The sequence below is a fragment of the Schistocerca serialis genome, chromosome 4, assembly GCF_023864345.2.
Source record: "Schistocerca serialis cubense isolate TAMUIC-IGC-003099 chromosome 4, iqSchSeri2.2, whole genome shotgun sequence".
Lineage (NCBI taxonomy): Eukaryota > Metazoa > Arthropoda > Insecta > Orthoptera > Acrididae > Schistocerca > Schistocerca serialis.
In genome coordinates, this window is record NC_064641.1 from 437,394,668 (window position 1) to 437,413,645 (window position 18,978).

At 42.4% G+C, this 18,978-nt stretch overlaps 1 protein-coding gene across 1 annotated transcript in view; it reads left to right on the forward strand.

The window, feature by feature from the left end:
* LOC126475047 (patched domain-containing protein 3) overlaps nt 1-18,978 on the forward strand; it is a 402,341-nt gene that overhangs the window by 367,746 nt on the left and 15,617 nt on the right. Inside the window, exons 5-6 of the mRNA XM_050102596.1 lie at nt 4,547-4,747; nt 8,715-8,846. Coding sequence (XP_049958553.1) covers nt 4,547-4,747; nt 8,715-8,846 — 333 coding nt within the window. The remainder of the gene's footprint in view (nt 1-4,546; nt 4,748-8,714; nt 8,847-18,978) is intronic.

Genomic DNA, 18,978 nt, shown 5'->3' on the forward strand with positions numbered 1-18,978 from the left:
CTAAGGACATCACACACATCCATGCCCGAGGCAGGATTCGAACCTGCGATCTTAGCGGTCGCACTATTCCAGACTGAAGCGCCTAGAACCGCTCGGCCACTCCAGCCGGCGCTGGGAGATGTATTGGACCCTTGTTCTAAGGAAAAGATACGGGGATCGTGGCTATAGCTCGTAGAATGGGTAGGCGTAGGGTGCAGTACTGGATCGGGAAGATAATATCTGTAAAATTGCCTTCGTATAGGATGCGGAGGTGTAGATGTAGAGGCTGACCTACACTTGTTGCTATGGGCCCTGCAGCAGTTCAGAAACGGAGAGTATTGGGCAGAGTGCATGGCGTTCTAAGATATGCAAGAAGTGGTAAAATGTTGTTGGTGCGAAGAACGGAACTCCGTTCGCATTCTTCAATTTTCCTTTAAAGCACTAAGGTGCAGTGCTTACATTGTGGGTGCCCGACGCTTGTAACTTCTCCAGATTCATGGAAGACTTGGGGAACGTCGAGCATGAACCTTGAGTATCCCGATTCGATAGAAATTGACATCGCTATGGCCTCAAGTCGTCAGCTGCAGCGTGTTGGCGATGCAGTCGTCGGCGCTGGACCCACAATGCTCGCCCTCAGCTTTATCACATATTTTATTTTCCGACACTGCCAATCTTCACACAGATTTTGTGATGTTTTCTGTACCGTTCTATAACCACTGGCCGATGCTGAGATGATGATTGCTGAGCGAAACTAGTTACAAAGTGGACTATAAAAACTATTGCGATCAAAGATTATTTTAAATCCTAGATTTGCATTGCTTGATAGCCATGAAATCAGCCTTGCCTTCCATATACGTTTAGTATCCTCCACTACTAACCACATTGTACGTTGGAGTTCCCATTTACCGTAAACTTGACACCAACCATCCTATCATTTATTAATCCTCGTACTCGGCCGCACTTCTGCCAGCACCTCCTCTTACGCTTACATCTATGTACTCCCCATATCTACTCCTCCCTCTACCTCACCACAAAATCTGCCCGGAGATCTATCGCCACTTCCATCTTTAACAGATTTCTCAACCTCTCAATGTTAGGGTGCCCTTCCTCACCCTGTTCCCACCCTACTTCTTACCCTAATATTTCAAAAGCTTGATTTGTCCCATAGTGCTCAGAGCCATTTGAACCATAAACAATAAAAATATTTTACTTAAAATCTTCAGTTCACTGTCTCTTGCTTCAATAATTGTAAAAGCATGTACATATTTTATGTAAGTACTTGAGCTTATACTATCAAACCCCCATCCTGATTTCTCAAATAATTAAACTCCCACGTGTAAAAATATCATATCTCCCGAACTATACTGGTGGTGGGAAGTTCCTATGGGACCAGACTGCTGAGGTCATCGGTCCCTAATCTTGCACACTACTTAATGTAACTTAAACTAACTTACGCTAAGGTCAACACACACACACGCCCGAGGGAGGAACGATGATGTAAACTGAAAGGCAATTTTTCTGTTTCTTTCATAGATCTGAATCTGGTTGTTGGTCAACCGAAATCGGTTACGTAGCTTGTACTGGACTGTACTCCGACCAAGGTTATTAAAATGTGTAATACTAATACAGACTGCTGTGTTTCCTTCATCTGACGATGTCAGGCTTGCAAATTTCATTAAATTTCTTTTTGTTTGGTTTTAGACTGTGCTCTTTTAAATACCTGCAACAAACACAGCTATTTTCTGGCCACTTACACCTCTTATTGGCTCTGAGTATTCCTTGATTTCAGTTTAGCTCTCTTTGAATCTAGCTAAAGAACAATTTTGTTGTAAGAGAGAAGTGAGAACAACAAAAATTACCGATATAGGTTCGGTCTCAAAATAACCATTGCTTGAAGCTTTTGTTAAATTTTGAAGCTAGAATGTCATATTTTGCTTGGTGAAAGGTTTGCTTTCGTACTTCTAAGCTCATACAAGGGATCCTACTCTAACGAAGACCTGCATTAATTTCCGTTAATACTAAATAGGATCATTATCTGCATATTTCTTAAACGGTATGCCATTTATCTAGTGGCAAAAATTTAATGAAATCTGTGTCTCACTGTAACATCGGCCATGAGAGATTTCATGTAACTATTTTATATTGGTAACTCATTTCGTTGTAAACAGTGACGTTTCCCCATGTGATGGTCAGCACACCGCTGTTTGTAACTGGTACATATCAAAACTGCGTAGATGACGTGATTAGCTTTGTGAAGGGAGTGCTTGTTTTTGAACTGCTCGGCGATCTGCTCTGCATACTTATCGTCTTATCTCTGGCTTTTACCTAACTGAAACAGCGCTCGTGCGTATGAAACTCTGCACGGAGGTAGCCGTGTAAGCCAGAATGCGGTCAGGGAAACTCAGCCTTCCGTTTCCTTTTCCTTCATCCGAAGAAACAAGCTGGGTGGCGGACAACTTGTTTTCTGCACAGCGTGAGTTCGCTGCTGTTTCTAAGCTCCTGGTCTCCGAGCGGATGTCGCACACATGTGGTGAAAGCTGGCAGTCTTTCCATACTGGTACTAGCATGTTTAAGTCTTTTTCTTGAAAGATAAAGTTATGTCTTAGTTTCAGAGATTTGTCGACGATAACAAGTTATAAAACGTTCTCGGTTCACAAGCCTCATCAAACGAAGTTAAAATTCAAGCTTTCGAAGATCATAGCCGCCGTTCTAACAGTGAGGATTGCAGTAGTATCGTAGAAAAGACATACCACGTGAAGCTGCTGATTAAATTATTTTTAACTCTACGACCGGTTTCGGTCATAGACCATTTTCTTGTACAATCAAAAATAAATTATTCACCAGATTCCTATAGTACAATACGCCATTTCTACGATTTATCAAAGTTGTGGAACACTACCAACAAAAACTGTTTTGAAGCTGTAGATTATTACCTTAATTTAATGTGGTTTAAATTTCGGCAACTTTCTACTGTTGTCCAGACATCTGTTTCAGTGCCATTTACTGGTAGACTCAGATCTACTGCAGTCCCTTTTGCTACAGATTTCTTTCTTTCACCTGTGCTAGATCGTTGTTACAAAATAAAAATGAATTCCCTTTTTGTCTTGCGCTATACGCTCTGAAATATTTAAATATCAAGATTAAAACCAGTGTGTCGATTACTAGCCTTCTAATTACATATCTTAAAATATCTGGACTATGTCTTGAATTTCTCTGATGTTCAGCTCAACACATGCCATTCTTTTTACTGTATCATGACCATTTCTACTTCAGCTTGCGGAAACCATCATGAGTAACAAAATATCATTGTGTGTATTGCCCCGTATGATATTTCATCGTATGCACTGTTTGCAGAAATCATTACGTCCGTTGTCTGGTGAACTTGTTAAATTAGTGCTATGTCTTGGATGGATTGCCGGCCGCTGTGGCCGTGCGATTCTAGGCGCTACAGTTTGGAACCGCGTGACCGCTACGGTCGCAGGTTCAAATCCTGCCTCGGGCATGGATGTGTGTGATGTCCTTAGGTTAGTTAGGTTTAAGTAGTTCTAAGTTCTAGGGGACTGGTGACCACAGATGTTAAGTCCCATAGTGCTCAGAGCCATCTTGGATGGATTCGTAAATGAAAATATGTAATGCTACCCATCTCATGTCAAACTGATGTAGGACTGCCATCATATAAACGTAGGAGTGTTGTCAATGATCACAAGTGTTTGTTCTGTGTAAGTAAATGCTGTAAATATTCTTTTCATTTGACGATAGTTCACTGTAATAAACCAGGCAGTTGTTATGTACTTTTTTCCTTGCTTTTGTTCCTTGTTCCACCGGCTTGAGGAGCACTTCAATTAGGATATGTCCAGAGACACTAAACCTAAACATATTCTCGTTTCGCGTCAATTGTGCCGTCATTAGTCACGAAACAAAATTTTAGTATCATCATGGAGGTACAAGTTCCGTCTCTACGACTACAGGAATAGCTATTTGCTTGGTTGTCAGGCGCGTTTCGCTTCCTCTATTGTTGAAACATCTTCAGTGACGACTTTATGTGTACCTTTTCACGTACCCGTCGTAATAGGTTAGTGTATAGTTGTAATGAATAGTCTACGACCTTATTTTCTTGTCATTTGTGTGCACATTTCATAATTATGCTTTTTTTCACCAGATTGTCTTTAAAACATGTATTTTTTTTCTTTACATAAAATGAGAAGAGTTTTTACAGTTGTAAAATGCGCACGCAGTACCAAGAAAAGAACATCCCAGACAATATAGAACGCACACTTACCATATCGGTGCATATGTAAAAAGCACCGAACGAAATCTTCCCTGAAGATGATTCGAAAATATAAGAACTGAAACACACCTGGCAAGTAAAAAAATCGCCTGTCATTTAGTCGCAGAGGCGGAACTTCTACCTTACAAAGATACCAATATTCTAAATAGATTCATCGATTTGCAAAATATATGCTCTTCACTGCGTTTTCCTGGCATATTCCATATGCACTAGGGCCTCGTGGCTGCTTGTTGTACAGAATGTAAAACGCAACTAATGTGAGTTTGCCCTCTCCCGCAGGGATCGGCATCGACGACACGTTCGTGATGCTGGCGGCGTGGCGGCGCACGCCGGTGACGCTGACTGTGCCCGAGAGGATGGCGCGGACGCTCAGCGAGGCGGCCGTCTCCATCACCATCACCTCCTTCACCGACATGATCAGCTTCTGGATCGGCATCATCAGCCCCTTCCCCTCGGTGCGCATCTTCTGCATCTACACAGGTCAGTATCCGGCCCAAGTCACTCATATTCTTCTCTTAAGTCACCACTCGTTGCTAGTTTTGTGTTGTCTCCATCACCGTCACCTCCTTCATCGACATGATCAGCTTCTGGTTCAGTATCATCAGTCCCACCACCTCAGTACACTTCTACTACATCTAAATTGGTTGACAGCTAGCCCAGCCCATTCACTCTGTTTTCTGAAGTCACCAGTCTTTACTGGCTTGCTATTCTTCGCCATCAACACTACCTCCTTCAGCAGCATGACTGGTTTCTGGATTGGCATCATCTGCACCTTTCTCTTAGTGCGCATCTTGTGGATCTACTCAGGTCAGTAGGCAGCTTAACACAATCACACTTTTGTCTTAAATCACCATTCTTTACTAGTCTGATTTCTTCTCCTTAACCATTATCTCCTTTTCTTACATGAGTCATCATCAACAGACCCTTCCCTTCAGCATGTATCTTCTGCATCTACACAGGTTTGTGGCCAGTCCAACCAGCTCATGCTCTTCTGTTAGGTAACCAGTGTGTACTAGTGTGGTGTTGTTCTCCATCACTGTCACCTCCTTCACTAACATGATCATCTTCCAGATGAGCATCCTCAGCACCTTTCTCTCAGAGCACATTTACTGCATCTACAAAGGTCAGTAAGTATCCAAAACAATCAGTCACTTGTCTAATGCCACCACTCTGCACTAAACTGATTTCTTCTCCCTTACCATTTCCTCCTTCACTGACATGATCAACTTCTGGTTCACAATCATCAGTCCCTCCATTTGGTAGGTTTCTTTTGCACCTACAGAGGTCAGTAGCCTACCCAAGGCACTCTCACTCTTAAGTTACCACTCATTACCAGTTTTGCGTTCATCACCATTACCTCCTGCACCGGCATGATCAGCTTCTGGATCAGCCCCTTCACTGTGGTGTATATCTGCTGCATCTACACAGGTGAGTAGGTAGCCAACACAGTTTCACTCTTGTCTTACGTCACCACTCTTCACTAGTTTGACTTCCTCTCTGTTACCATTACCTCATTCATTGACATCATCAGCTAACCTTCGTCATGCCTCTTCCGCATCTACACAGGTCACTAGACAGACCAATGCACTCAGGTTCTTCTCTTTAAGTGACGACACTTTACTGGTTTGGTGCTGTCCTCTTTCTTCCACCTTCCATTAAATATTTCGTCTCTACGTATCTAAAACCGCCAACGTCCTCTACGATTTATTTAGCATACCCTAGTCTTTATATGCCCTTACTATTTTTCTCCTCTGTCGCTCCTTACAGTGTCATGTCATAGAAGATGTCCCATTAATGAATCCCTTCTGGTAACAGTATTCTGTAGACTTCTTTTCTCAAATATTATTTTTAGTTGCAATGAAATAAATAAAGTGTAACGAGTATGAAATGAAATTGGGCGATACACATAACCAAGTGAATGGATTGTAAATGGACCAAGAATATTCTTTGCTGGATCACAAGAAATGAGAAGACTGGGATGATGAGCTAATGGAAGAGGTACCAGTGACATTACGAATCACAGAGTCGCAGCAAATGTGTATCACTGAAGACTATAAAGCACGGAAAGGTCCTGTTGAGTCCTTAATTCAGCAATGGGTGGTAAATGGCTGATGGCGATGGTGAATAATAACCTAGTGTTCAATATAGGTGCTGCTCCTTTAGGTAATACTAATTCTGTGCTATGGTAACGGACAATGAAAATCACATTAGCTCAGGTATTTGCTAAATGGAAGTGAATAGTTCCCTACAGAATGACGCTGGACGCACGAGGTAGAAGAGATTGCAATTGCCTGTGCTCTCTTCAAGCAGGCAAACCTGAATTACTGCGTAAAATTTACTTACATGCTATTTAATAACTAACTTGAATCTTTTCGATAATTCAGTATCAAAGTCTTGCCATCGTACTCACCTCCTCAGTGGATACGTTATCTCAAATGGTTCAGCTACAGGGAGTGGACAAAAATGTGGAAATCCCTAAAACACATTACCGGGCCCAATGAAGTACAGGAAACCAGTTGGCACTGAAAACAGCTTCCAGACGTCTCGAAGTGCATAAATACAGATTCTGTATTGTTTTCGGAGGGAATATTATACCATTCTTCCTGCAAAATGGCTCAGACAACTACGATGCAGATAGATAACGATCACGCACCATTCTCTTCAAAGTAGACTACAGTGACTCAATAATACTAAAATGTAGTAGCTGCGGTGGCAGGGAATGATGCTACCATTCATCCTCGTGCTTACAGAGCCCGTTCTGGACAATACGAGCTGTGTGTACATGGACCCTACCGACTCGGAACACAGCATCAGCTTTGGGGAACCAAAGGATGGACCTGATCTGCAAAATGGGCACATACTCCTTTGCAGTAACGGGAACTTGCAGAGTAACCATGGAATACCACGACATTGCTACCCAAATCATCACCGAAAACCCGCTTTGTTTCGTTCTTGGGACGCAAATACACATTTTCGTCCGCGTTGGGTTAAAAAAAAAAAAGTTCAAATGGCTCTGAGCACTATGGGACTTAACATTTGAAGTCATCAGTCCCCTAGAACTTAGAACTACTTAAACCTAACTAACCTAAGGACATCACACACATCAATGCCCGAGGCAGGATTCGAACCTGCGACCGTAGCGGTCGCGTGGTTCCAGACTGTAGCGCCTAGAACCGCTTCGCCACTCGGGCCGGCTCCGCGTTGGGACTTTCCCTTCATGAGGTACAAATCTGCGATACGGTGCCTCTTGATTGAAACACCAAACACATCGGTTACCTTGGTTACGGAAGCATTTAGCATACAAGCGCCAATTGCCCATGTTCGAAGTCACTTAGTTCCAACAAAATGAACTCACCTACAAGGAACGCTGTGCTGACCACGAATGCATTGAGGTCATTGCACAGGTGCCTTTTGGGGTCAAATAAAGCAGCACAACCTGCAGGCTTGTCTAACATCTGCATTTATATCCAAGCATGCATTTCTCACAGCATTTCCATATTTTTCTCAACCTCATATTTCAGTCAGTAGTAGAGCGGAATCTTTTAAACAATCCCGCAAAACATCGCGTATCTCGTGCCACAGAAGCACTTTTATTGGAATTCGGTTGGAAAGAGCTATCTCATGGAAAAGAAATCCTCGAAGACGCCGATGGATACTGAAAAGCTCAACCAGAAAAAGAAATACGGTGTGTAAAGCGCCCTTCCCTTTCTACAGCATGTGAACCGCCTCATCTTGCCCAGTTACAAGGGGCCCTGTGATTTTGCTCGCATCCGAACCAATGTGAGTCGTTGCAGGAAGACAGCGCACTATCACTGCACATAACGCCTATTCTGCTTCATGTTAACATCAGTACTGGGTGGTTATGATTAAGGTGCACCTACTCACGGATATCCAGTGTGGACTGTAATTACCATATGGCAGCGAAACTTGGTGGACATATTAATGCGTCAATGCGAAACCGGTTTACGCTGGAAAAAATTAGTTCCAGTTTTGACCAAAAGGTGCTAATCTGGCGCTGTACAGCATCTCGTCGATGTCTCCGGTGCTCATGTTGAACAAACTGCGTGAGTGGCGGTTAATACTAAAATCAACATTATGTCTGTCTCACTTGTGTGATCTTTTCTGCCCGCGTCCCGTTCTTAATCCGTTACGTATAGAAATATTTCTATACATTTTTCTTGCATTCTCAGTGCCAGGTTTGCTCCTGGTGGCCAAAATTGGAACTACTTTTTTTTTTTTTTCAGCGTAAATCGGTTACGCATTAACGCAGTAGAATATCTACCAAGTTTGCACTGCGATGCAATAATTACAGCCCATACTAGACCTCGGGTGACTAGCTGCACTTTAATTGTTAACTACCCGGTAGTTACCCTTTGCAGTAGATAATTTTCTTACTCCGCCAAAGCTGTGGGGCGCCTGACATGTGTTATGTGGTGGATTTTTGCAGGCTTCGCCGTGTGCTTCACTTTCCTGTGGCACATAACGTTCTTCGCGGGCTGCATGGCCCTCTCGGGATACGTCGAACAGCGCAACCTACACTCCTTCACCTGCATGCGCGTGCTGCCCGTCTCAAAATCAGGTGAGTCTTCGCTTCTCTCTCTTCTCGTTTCCTCATATTCCAAATGCAGAATTTCCTGCGTTAGTTAGTAACGTACTTGTACACTACCGCGCATTAAAATTACCACCAAAGTTAATAAACACGTAATTTTATTTGCTGTGCTTATACAGTATAATAATAATAAGAAGAAACGATTAAATTTGTTGGGGGATTTGGTGTATAGAGGGTGAGAAATTTGGCACACATATCAGCTGCTTCTGGTAGCAACAGTGGATCTAATCCTCCTCGGCATGAAGTAGAACTGAAATAGGACGACACAGGCGGGTACGTCATTGCACACAGCTTCAACTCTTTGCCAGAGTTCATCAATTGTAGCTGCTGCAGGATGGTTGTGTGGCAGTCTATTTGCAGCAAATGACCAGATGTTTTCAGTAGGTGAATGACACTGTAGGACAAAAAAAAGGAAAAACGCACTACGAAGGAGTCACCCAAATGAGACGGAAATAGGTAGATGTGATGTACATGTACAAACGAATGATTAGAATTTCAGGAAAATTGGAAGATTTTTTCAAGAGAAAGTTTCACAAATTTAGCAAGTCAGTAAAGTGTTGCTCCACTTCTGGCCCTTAAGAAAGCAGTTATTCTGCTTGGCACTGATTGATAGAGTTGTTGGATGTTCTCCTGAGGGATTTAGAACCAAATTCTGTCCAACTGACGCGTTAGATCGCCAAAATCCCGAGCTGATTGGAGGGCTCTGCCCATAATGCTAAAACTGGGGAGAGATCCAGTGATCTTGTTGGCCCAGGGAGGGTTTCGCAAGCACAAAGCCGTGTGCGGGCGAGCATTATCTTGCAGAAACGTAAGCCCAGGATGGCTTGCCATGAAGGGCAACCAAACGGGATGTAGAACATCGTCGACGTACCGCTGTGCTGTAAGAGTGCTACGGATGACTACCAAAGGCGTTCTGCTGTGATACGAAATGGCACCCACGACCATCACCCCTGGTTGTCGCGCGGTAAGGCGCTATTCGGGGCGTCTCGAGGCACGTCTTCCGCATGGAACTTCATTAACTGGAGTGGAATAGTCTTCAGTGATGAGTCTCGCTTGGAAATGAGCCTAGATGACCAGCGAAGATATGCATTTAAGAATTCACGTTTACTGGACATTTCTTCTTTGTTTTGAACCATCTCTCAAAATATCGAATACTTTTCTCTTAATACCTGATACTTGTAGATGTGTCTGCCTTTCAACCCGCATGAAGTTCATGTAATCAAGCAACTGCAGCACGTCTCTAAAATCCAAATCTGGTCCGGAATCCGCGCTTATAGCATCCCCTTCTATTTTGGTAGTATTTTCTATATTTTAGCTTTATTGAACTGAGTTTTTTTCTTTTACTTACAGAATCTCACATTAAATTTTTTAATAATTGGACTCATCGCCTTTTATTTATGGATGACGGAACGCTATAAAACAATTTCTTTTGCTTTTTGTGCTGTATGGATAATATTCTGAGAACATAAAAATCTATCTGATCAGTAAATAATATACAAGACACGAAACTGGAATCTTATATATGTTTTGTTATTTATTCTTGCCTCGAGCATAACATTTGATAATTCCCCAAGCATACACTCTTCTTACATGCTACGTAAAATTATTTCAGGTAATTATGCCACATCAAACAATAGCTTTTACGCCCCACGTAATGGCGGATAACAGTAAATGGGGGAGTTCGTTACAGTGGCGGCTGTTTCTTTCTACTGCTGAACGCGGATTGATTTTCTTTGTTGTCCTCCCCATTTTCGTAAAGAAATGAACATGGAGAGACTAAATTAAGTCTCAGCTCTACACATCGTGGACGATAATATTTTTAATGTAATACGTAACGTTATGAGTGTTGCTATATTGGAGGCGCAAAATAAAACGGGGATACTGCACGCTGCATATTTATAATCCATGTAAATTAGGTCATGTGACACAAGGCGACTTCGCAAATTCAAATTTTATGGTATTGTAACACGCATAATTTATCGATGGCATTGTATTTGTCAGAAACAGTAAAGAACCTAGAAGATCAACTGAGATGAATGGGTTGCGTTTGGAGGGAAAAAAGTTTTAATGTGATTATCAGCAAAAGCAAAACAGGTGTAATGGAATGTAGCCGAATCAAATCAGGCGATGCTGAGGGAATTATACTAGGAGAGCCTTCCAGCTCCCGAGGTGCGCACGAAATCAGACACAGGAATCCTTTCACCGCAGTGTGTGCTCACAGTGCCTCGCTGTACATATGTGCCGATCCTCGCGTCGCTGCCGAGTGGAGAGTACTGCGACCTCGTTCTCTAACTCTGCGGCGTCAATGACGCAGAGAGGTCTAGATGAGTGATGGCTCTGTCAGCAGTGTCCCGCTCTGCAGATGGGGCGCCGTGTGCCAGACGGATCACGCGTATTGCAGACTGCCGCTTACGCTGCAACATTCGACCTGTAGAAAGCCGTCACTCGTGGTTCTGAGCTAGCTGTGCTTCTCACGTCTTCCAGAGAAAGCCGCACTGCCCGGCGTGGGCACAGAACAGGCCTCTGGCCGCCAGGGAAAGCAGCTACGGTTACAGACCACTAGGCATCCTGCATTGATTAATCCGTTCCCCTGTCAGAAACACAAAGTCTCACTTTCAGATCACGAGCAATTAAATTAGCACAACTTTCTTCTTCAGAATTTTATAAACACACACCATGCTGCCATCACCTGGTGCGCATTTATTAACCTCTGTTACTAAACAGCTAACCCGGTTCGTGGCGTAAGTTACAACTCCAGGTTGCCTATCTAACGGCTTACAGGGGCTATACAAATTTCATTTTCAATGCTTCATATAATTATTCACCGAAAATTAAAAATTTAAAATGCTGTCATAATACCTTCATTAACAAGTGCAATCTTACGTTGACAGAATGAAATTTTAACTCTGCAGCGGAGTGTGCACTCACTTGAAGCTTCCTGGTAGATTAAAACTGTGTGCTACACCGAGATTCGAACTCGAGACCTTTGACTTTCGCCCGAGTTCGAGTCTCGGTCTGGCACACAGTTTTAATCTTCCAGAAAGTTTCATAATCTTATGTTAAAGTTTTAAAACACTAAGACAATTATTACATCTCCAACCTGTATATTGTCTTGAGGCACCGTAATTCACGGCGCGCCAGTCACACAGACAACATCCATCAAGTATTTAAGAATGAGAGAATCTAGCAACTTCCAACAGTTTATAGACAAAATTTTGAACCTCTGTGAAAAATTTTCCCGTTGACACACCGTACAAAATGATGAACGGAAAAAATTGACAATTTACTTGGCAACAAGTCGCTGTTTTGGATTTTACATACGATTTGTTGCGCCATTAACTAGTTTTCGAGTCACTACAGGCTCCCCATCAGATGGACGTGTTACAGAAACATCATATGGTGTACCAAGTGTATCCAAACGCCGTGGTGATGCGGCTGGCGAAAATGACAGAAATTTAGTAATCGATAACGAAACGTTTATGAAACGGAAGTGGTGATGCGGTTGGCGAAAATGACAGAAATTTAGTAATCGATAACAAAATGGCTCTGAGCACTATGGGACTTAACATCTATGGCCATCAGTCCCCTAGAACTTAGAACTACTTAAACCTAACTAACCTAAGGACAGCACACAACACCCAGCCATCACGAGGCAGAGCAAAATCCCTGACCCCGCCGGGAATCGAACCCGGGAACCCGGGCGTGGGAAGCGAGAACGCTACCGCACGACCACGAGATGCGGGCAGTAACCGATAACGATACGATTATGAAACGGAAATGTTGTTACGTTTTGTGCTTACAATACCCTCCATCGTAGGATCCACCGCAAATTCATTCCCATAATGTACACTGTTGTATCCTGCCGACTCGTCAAATGTGGGGTGCGTAGGAAAACCTGCTTTCTCGGATCGCTAGGCAACAATTCAAGCAAATCGTGTTAATGAATTTTATTACAAAAGGAAATGAATCAATGACAAGACGTAACTTTGACAATAACACAGAAGTGTCGCAAGCTAAGGGCGACATGCAAATAAGAAATCTCTTCAGTATATACAGCTCCTAAGTCGCTGGTCTTGAAGTGGTTAATCTTGATGCTGCTGTAAAAGTGGGCCGCGACCAGTCCGCTTCGCATTGAGGCCGCTGCCGTCGCATTGTCGTCCTGGAAAGGAGACGGTCAGCGTGCAATTGGCTGACGTCTTCTTCACAGCCGTCTCTGCTCTCTCGTTTCTGACAGGCGCGCTGGCGCTTCACTTTACGCCGTACCATACATCATCAGGTGTGCACACAAATACACACAGTATTTAGCTACACTTAGTTTCACACTATGCACAGAATGTAAATACTGGATATAAATATGTTGTGTCGGTAGCTGGGCCGACACCGTGAAGTAGAGATGGCTGAAAATGAACTCTAGACTAACGCTGTAGCCGATAGGGCACGCACGGCTAAAGCAGACGGGCGTGAAGTCTGGAACATGAGAACTTATAATTGAATAAGAAGAAAAGTATGTAGATGCTTATTACTTATCTTTTAATTAGTCCTTGGAATACATCTCTCTTGAATACTCGTAAGCTATAGGCACTGATACAACTGGCGCCTTGCTAGGTGGTGGCTATTAACTTAGCTGAAGGCTATTCTGTCTCTCGGCTAATGAGAGAGAAAGGCTTCGTACATCTTGTCGGTAGCTAGGTTCTCATACAATTGGGTGATAGCTAGGTTCGCGTACAACTGGGGTGAGTGCTCTCTCGTATCACGAGACCTGCCTTGGTGGTGGCGCTAGGTCTGCGATCACAGTGGCGACACGCGGGTCCGACATGTACTACATGGACCGCGGCCGATTTAAGCTACCACCTAGCAAGTGTGGTGTCTGGCGGTGACACCACAAAATATAGATAATATGTCTACAATTGATACAACATTTTGCTACATCGTGATCTTTGACCTGACATTTGATGCTGAATTTTGCTAGCTGCAGTTGTGTTATATTGACAATATGCAAGTAGTATGGATTGAAAAGGTATGTTACTTGTATATTGTCAATATAAGAACACACCTGTGACTCGAAAGGTTCACTTAAATATATTATCTGTACTTTTAAAATATTTATTTTGTAATACAATGCATCTGAGGCCAAAGATCAGGATGTATCAAGCTGTTGTATACATATTCTTTGTATTTACATCCAGTATTTACATTTTGTGAATAAGTTTGAAACCAAGTACCGCTAAATATTGTGTATGTTTTGTGTGTAACCTGGAAATGTACATTATGGGAACGGATTCCCTATGGATTCTACGATGCTGTGCACTCTAAGTACGCAAAACGTAACATTTCCGTTTCATAAACGTTTAATTGCCGATTGCTAAATTTCCGTCATTTTCGCCAGCCCCATCACCACGGCGTTCTAGCTACACTTGGTCCACGATATAACGTTTCTGTAACACCTCCATCCGGCGAGGAGACAGTGGCTCGAAAACTAGTCAATGGCGCAATAAATCGTTTGTCAAATCCAAAAAAGCGATTGGTTGCATATTTATACCCAGTTAAATAGCCAATTTAAATACAGTTGCTGTTCGTCACCCATAATAAATAAACTGAAAGGAAAAAAGTTTATCATCTACTACATCCCCGCTGTTACTGTAGTAAAGTGTCAGCACCTGGAATAACGTTTTAATGTATTACGTCTTCGCTACTACCTCTACTCGCAACACATTTGGCACACAGTATCCACATATCCCACTGAAGGTACTTTCACAATAATGTCATTGTACGACATATGGTCCAATGAATTATGACGTCATAAACATGATACTCTAGCGTGACAAACTAGCTTCCGCTTAACACGTAGCGCAAATTGCCCAGATTCTACTAACCCAGTCTTTGATAATGAGAGAGCATAGAGATTTCCAATACACTTCAAACATAATTTCTCGTTTACATGTTTAATGACAAATAGTCAACACTTTAATTTATCTGTAATCATGTGTCCGAAGCAGTTTGATGTAGGGGAGTTCGATTCTTTAACCCTTTCAGACCTGAATTTTTTTCTGGAGGAAGGAAAATTTGTCTTTATGTGTTAACGTTCTTAGGTGATTTATAATGATTTTAGATGCAAGATTTACACAAAAATATGTACCAGTTTTCAAAACATACTTCGCACACTTCGCTGCATTTTATGGACTAAAATGAGTAATTACGAAATATTCTTTATTGTAATAAATAGTTTAATGATCATTCAATAATTACCATTCAAAATTACAATAACAACATTCAATTATACAGTGGAATATAGCGATCCAACCACATACGTGTATTCTGATGGTCACGAGCTGTTGCGCACTGCCACAGTGACTTTCTGATACTTTCATAGTGATGCCCAACAGTTGGCAGCACTTGTACATGATGAAAAGGTTAACATTCACAAACGCGTACCTCAGGTTTCCATTGGGAAAAAATACTTCTGGTGCTGCTAAGACACTGTAAGTTAATGTACACAATAGTAGCAGAGGACCTGAAAGGGCTAAAGAACAGGCGTTCTGATTAAACAGTCTTTTGTATGTTTCGTATGACTACAACATATACTATGTTTTTCTTGTTACGAGGGCCAATGAGATTAGGTGGCGAAGTTGTATAGATTGACTTTGTAGTCCAACCCAATTTCTGAGACGTATTTTATTTTATTTTTATTATTTTTTTAACGGTCCCTGTGTCAGAAATTGGCGGTCTTCGAGCACCAGAACCTGCACTTTTCTTGCTATTCCCGTTTTTAACTACGTGTTATCTACCGCTTCGTTCTTCGTCATTGACGCTTGTTTGACCACGGTACAGGTGTGTGTGTCGTATGATGGTGCATCACTGCCGTACACTACCATAAACTCAGAATGCATTATTGCAGCGTTGTTCCGTTTCAAACGAAGAAAACAAATCACCACACGATATCCTGCACCACCCATGACCTGTTGCACCGTATTGTTTTGTATTTTATAGCGGTCTTCTAATATGTAACATGTTTGCAGTAGGTACCTGAAAACGAATAAAAATTATACAGTTTTATTTATTCGAGGTAATGATTAACGTTTTATGAGGACACCCCCCCCCCCCCCCGCCCCTCCCCCACCCATTGCGAAGTCCGACATGACGCTAGAGCAACGCAATACTACAACGATCACACACTGTCGGTCGAGAGAATTTCCACGGATGTAAAGTCAGTGTGTAACAGACAATTCAGAAACTAAGCTCCGAAAATGAGGCTTTTATAGCAGGGTTTTCATATCGTTTTATCCAGTTCCTTCACATCAACAAGGCTCAAGTCACAAGGAGATGCGAAGCTGACTTTTTATTGTACTATGCTTGTGTGCGCCCAGTTCTAACCAAAGAAGGGAAAGCAGAAAGATGGAAGGTGTATATAGAGGGTCTATACAAGGGCGATGTACTTGAGGACAATATTATAGAAATGGAAGAGAATGTAGATGAAGATGAAATGGGCGATACGTTACTGCGTGAAGAGTTTGACAGAGCACTGAAAGACCTGAGCCGCCGGCCGAAGTGCCCGTGCGGTTAAAGGCGCTGCAGTGTGGAACCGCAAGACCGCTACGGTCGCAGGTTCGAATCCTGCCTCGGGCATGGATGTTTGTGATGTCCTTAGGTTAGTTAGGTTTAATTAGTTCTAAGTTCTAGGGGACTAATGATCTCAGCAGTTGAGTCCCATAGTGCTCAGAGCCAAAGACCTGAGCCGAAACAAGGCCCCGGGAGTAGACAACACTCCATTAGAACTACTGACGGCCTTGGGAGAGCCAGTCCTGACAAAACTCTACCATCTGGTCAGGAAGATGTATGAGACAGGCGAAGTACCCTCAGACTTCAAGAAGAATATAATAATTCCAATCCCAAAGAAAGCAGGTGTTGACAGATGTGAGAATTACCGAACAATCAGTTTAATAAGCCACAGCTGCAAAATACTAACACGAATTCTTTACAGACGAATGGAAAAACTAGTAGAAGTCGACCTCGGGGAAGATCAGTTTGGATTCCGTAGAAATATTGAAACACGTGAGGCAATACTGACCCTACGACTTATCTTAGAAGAAAGATTAAGGAAAGGCAAACCTACGTTTCTAGCATTTGTAGACTTAGAGAAAGCTTTTGACAATGTTGACTGGAATACTCTCTTTCAAATTCTAAAGGTGGCAGGGGTAAAATACAGGGAGCGAAAGGCTATTTACAATTTGTACAGAAACCAAATGGCAATTATAAGAGTCGAGGGGCAAGAAAGGGAAGCAGCGGTTGGAAAGGGAGTGAGACAGGGTTGTAGCCTCTCCCCAATGTTATTCAATCTGTATATTGAGCAAGCAGTAAAGGAAACAAAAGAAAAATTCGGAGTAGGTATTAAAGTCCATGAAGAAGAAATAAAAACTTTGAGGTTCGCCGATGACATTGTAATTCTGTCAGAGACAGCAAAGGACTTGGAAGAGCAGTTGAACGGAATGGATAGTGTCTTGGAAGGAGGATATAAGATGAACATTAACAAAAGCAAAACGAGGATAATGGAATGTAGTCGAATTAAGTCGGGTGATGCTGAGGGAATTAGATTAAGAAATGAGACACTTAAAGTAGTAAAGGAGTTTGGTACTTGGGGAGCAAAATAACAGATGATGGTCGAAGTAGAGAGGATATCAAATGTAGACTGGCTATGGCAAGGAAGGCGTTTCTGAAGGAGGGAAATTTGTTAACATCGAGTATAGATTTAAGTGTCAGGAAGTCGTTTCTGAAAGTATTTGTATGGAGTGTAGCCACGTATGGAAGTGAAACATGGACGATAAATAGTTTAGACAGGAAGAGAATAGAAGCTTTCGAAATGTGGTGCTACAGAAGAATGCTGAAGATTAGATTGGTAGATCACATAACTAATGAGGAGGTATTGAATAGAATTGGGGAGAAGAGGAATTTGTGGCACAACTTGACGAGAAGAAGGGATCGGTTGGTAGGACATGTTCTGAGGCATCAAGGGATCACAAATTTAGCATTGGATGTTAAAAATCGTAGAGGGAGACCAAGAGATGAATATATTAAGCAGATTCAGAAGGATGTAGGGTGCAGTAGGTACTGGGAGATGAAGAAACTTGCACAGGATAGGGTAGCATGGAGAGCTGCATCAAATCAGTCTCAGCACTGAAGACCACAACAACAACAACATGCTTGTGTGAGTCCATTGTCTTAACCAAATCATCATCCCGCTGTGTATAAAAGATGGAAAAAAACGTAACGGTCGCATTCTCTTTGAATTAAATTAAAATCATAGCGGTCGTCAGGTAGAAGTATCCATAAAACGTAAACTAAGCATTCGGTAGTGGAAAACTGTAGTTTTATAACTGACCAAATTGTAATATTGAGGGCTATTACCTCAATTATATACGGTAGCTTTAACGCCGTGAGGCGAATTGCGAGCACGGACATACAAGAATGATATCTCCAAGGTGACCGCGATGAATTCTGTGCCAATTACAGCGCTCGAGGCCGGCCATTGTATGTAAGTTTGCAACGCAATAAAACGACTCGGTATAAAGGCGCTGACTACGAGGGATCATACTGCACGTGCCCCAGGCCACAGGACGTGTGCTGTCGACTACATGTCCATTCACCGCGACATCTGTGTTCCGTAAATTAATGTGAAGTGCATGTCAGAGGACACTTAAGTGTCCCTTTCATTCCATTCACTGCTGGAGAGGTAGAAGACTGACTTCCTATTTTATCACTGTGTACACTTTCCGAATAACCTGATCCTCTATGCTCAAACAGAACGCTGTACACAAGCTGCAATAAATTCCTTTATTCTTGGCAGTAAGCCTCGACATGAACTTTGCGTTGAGAATATCATCAGTAATGTAAGAATTCTTTTTCCTTTTATTTATTCAGGCAGTAATATCAGCTGTTAGTCACATAATGGCCTGTTTTGACTATAGATTATAGTAAACTACAAATCAAAGGCTCCAGCGTAAAGGGCTTCGTATCATCTGAGACCCGCTAGCATCCGGATGTATTGTGTATGTTAACGCATCCACGTCAGATCTTACAGGAATCTTTATGCTGCAACATTTCATCTGAA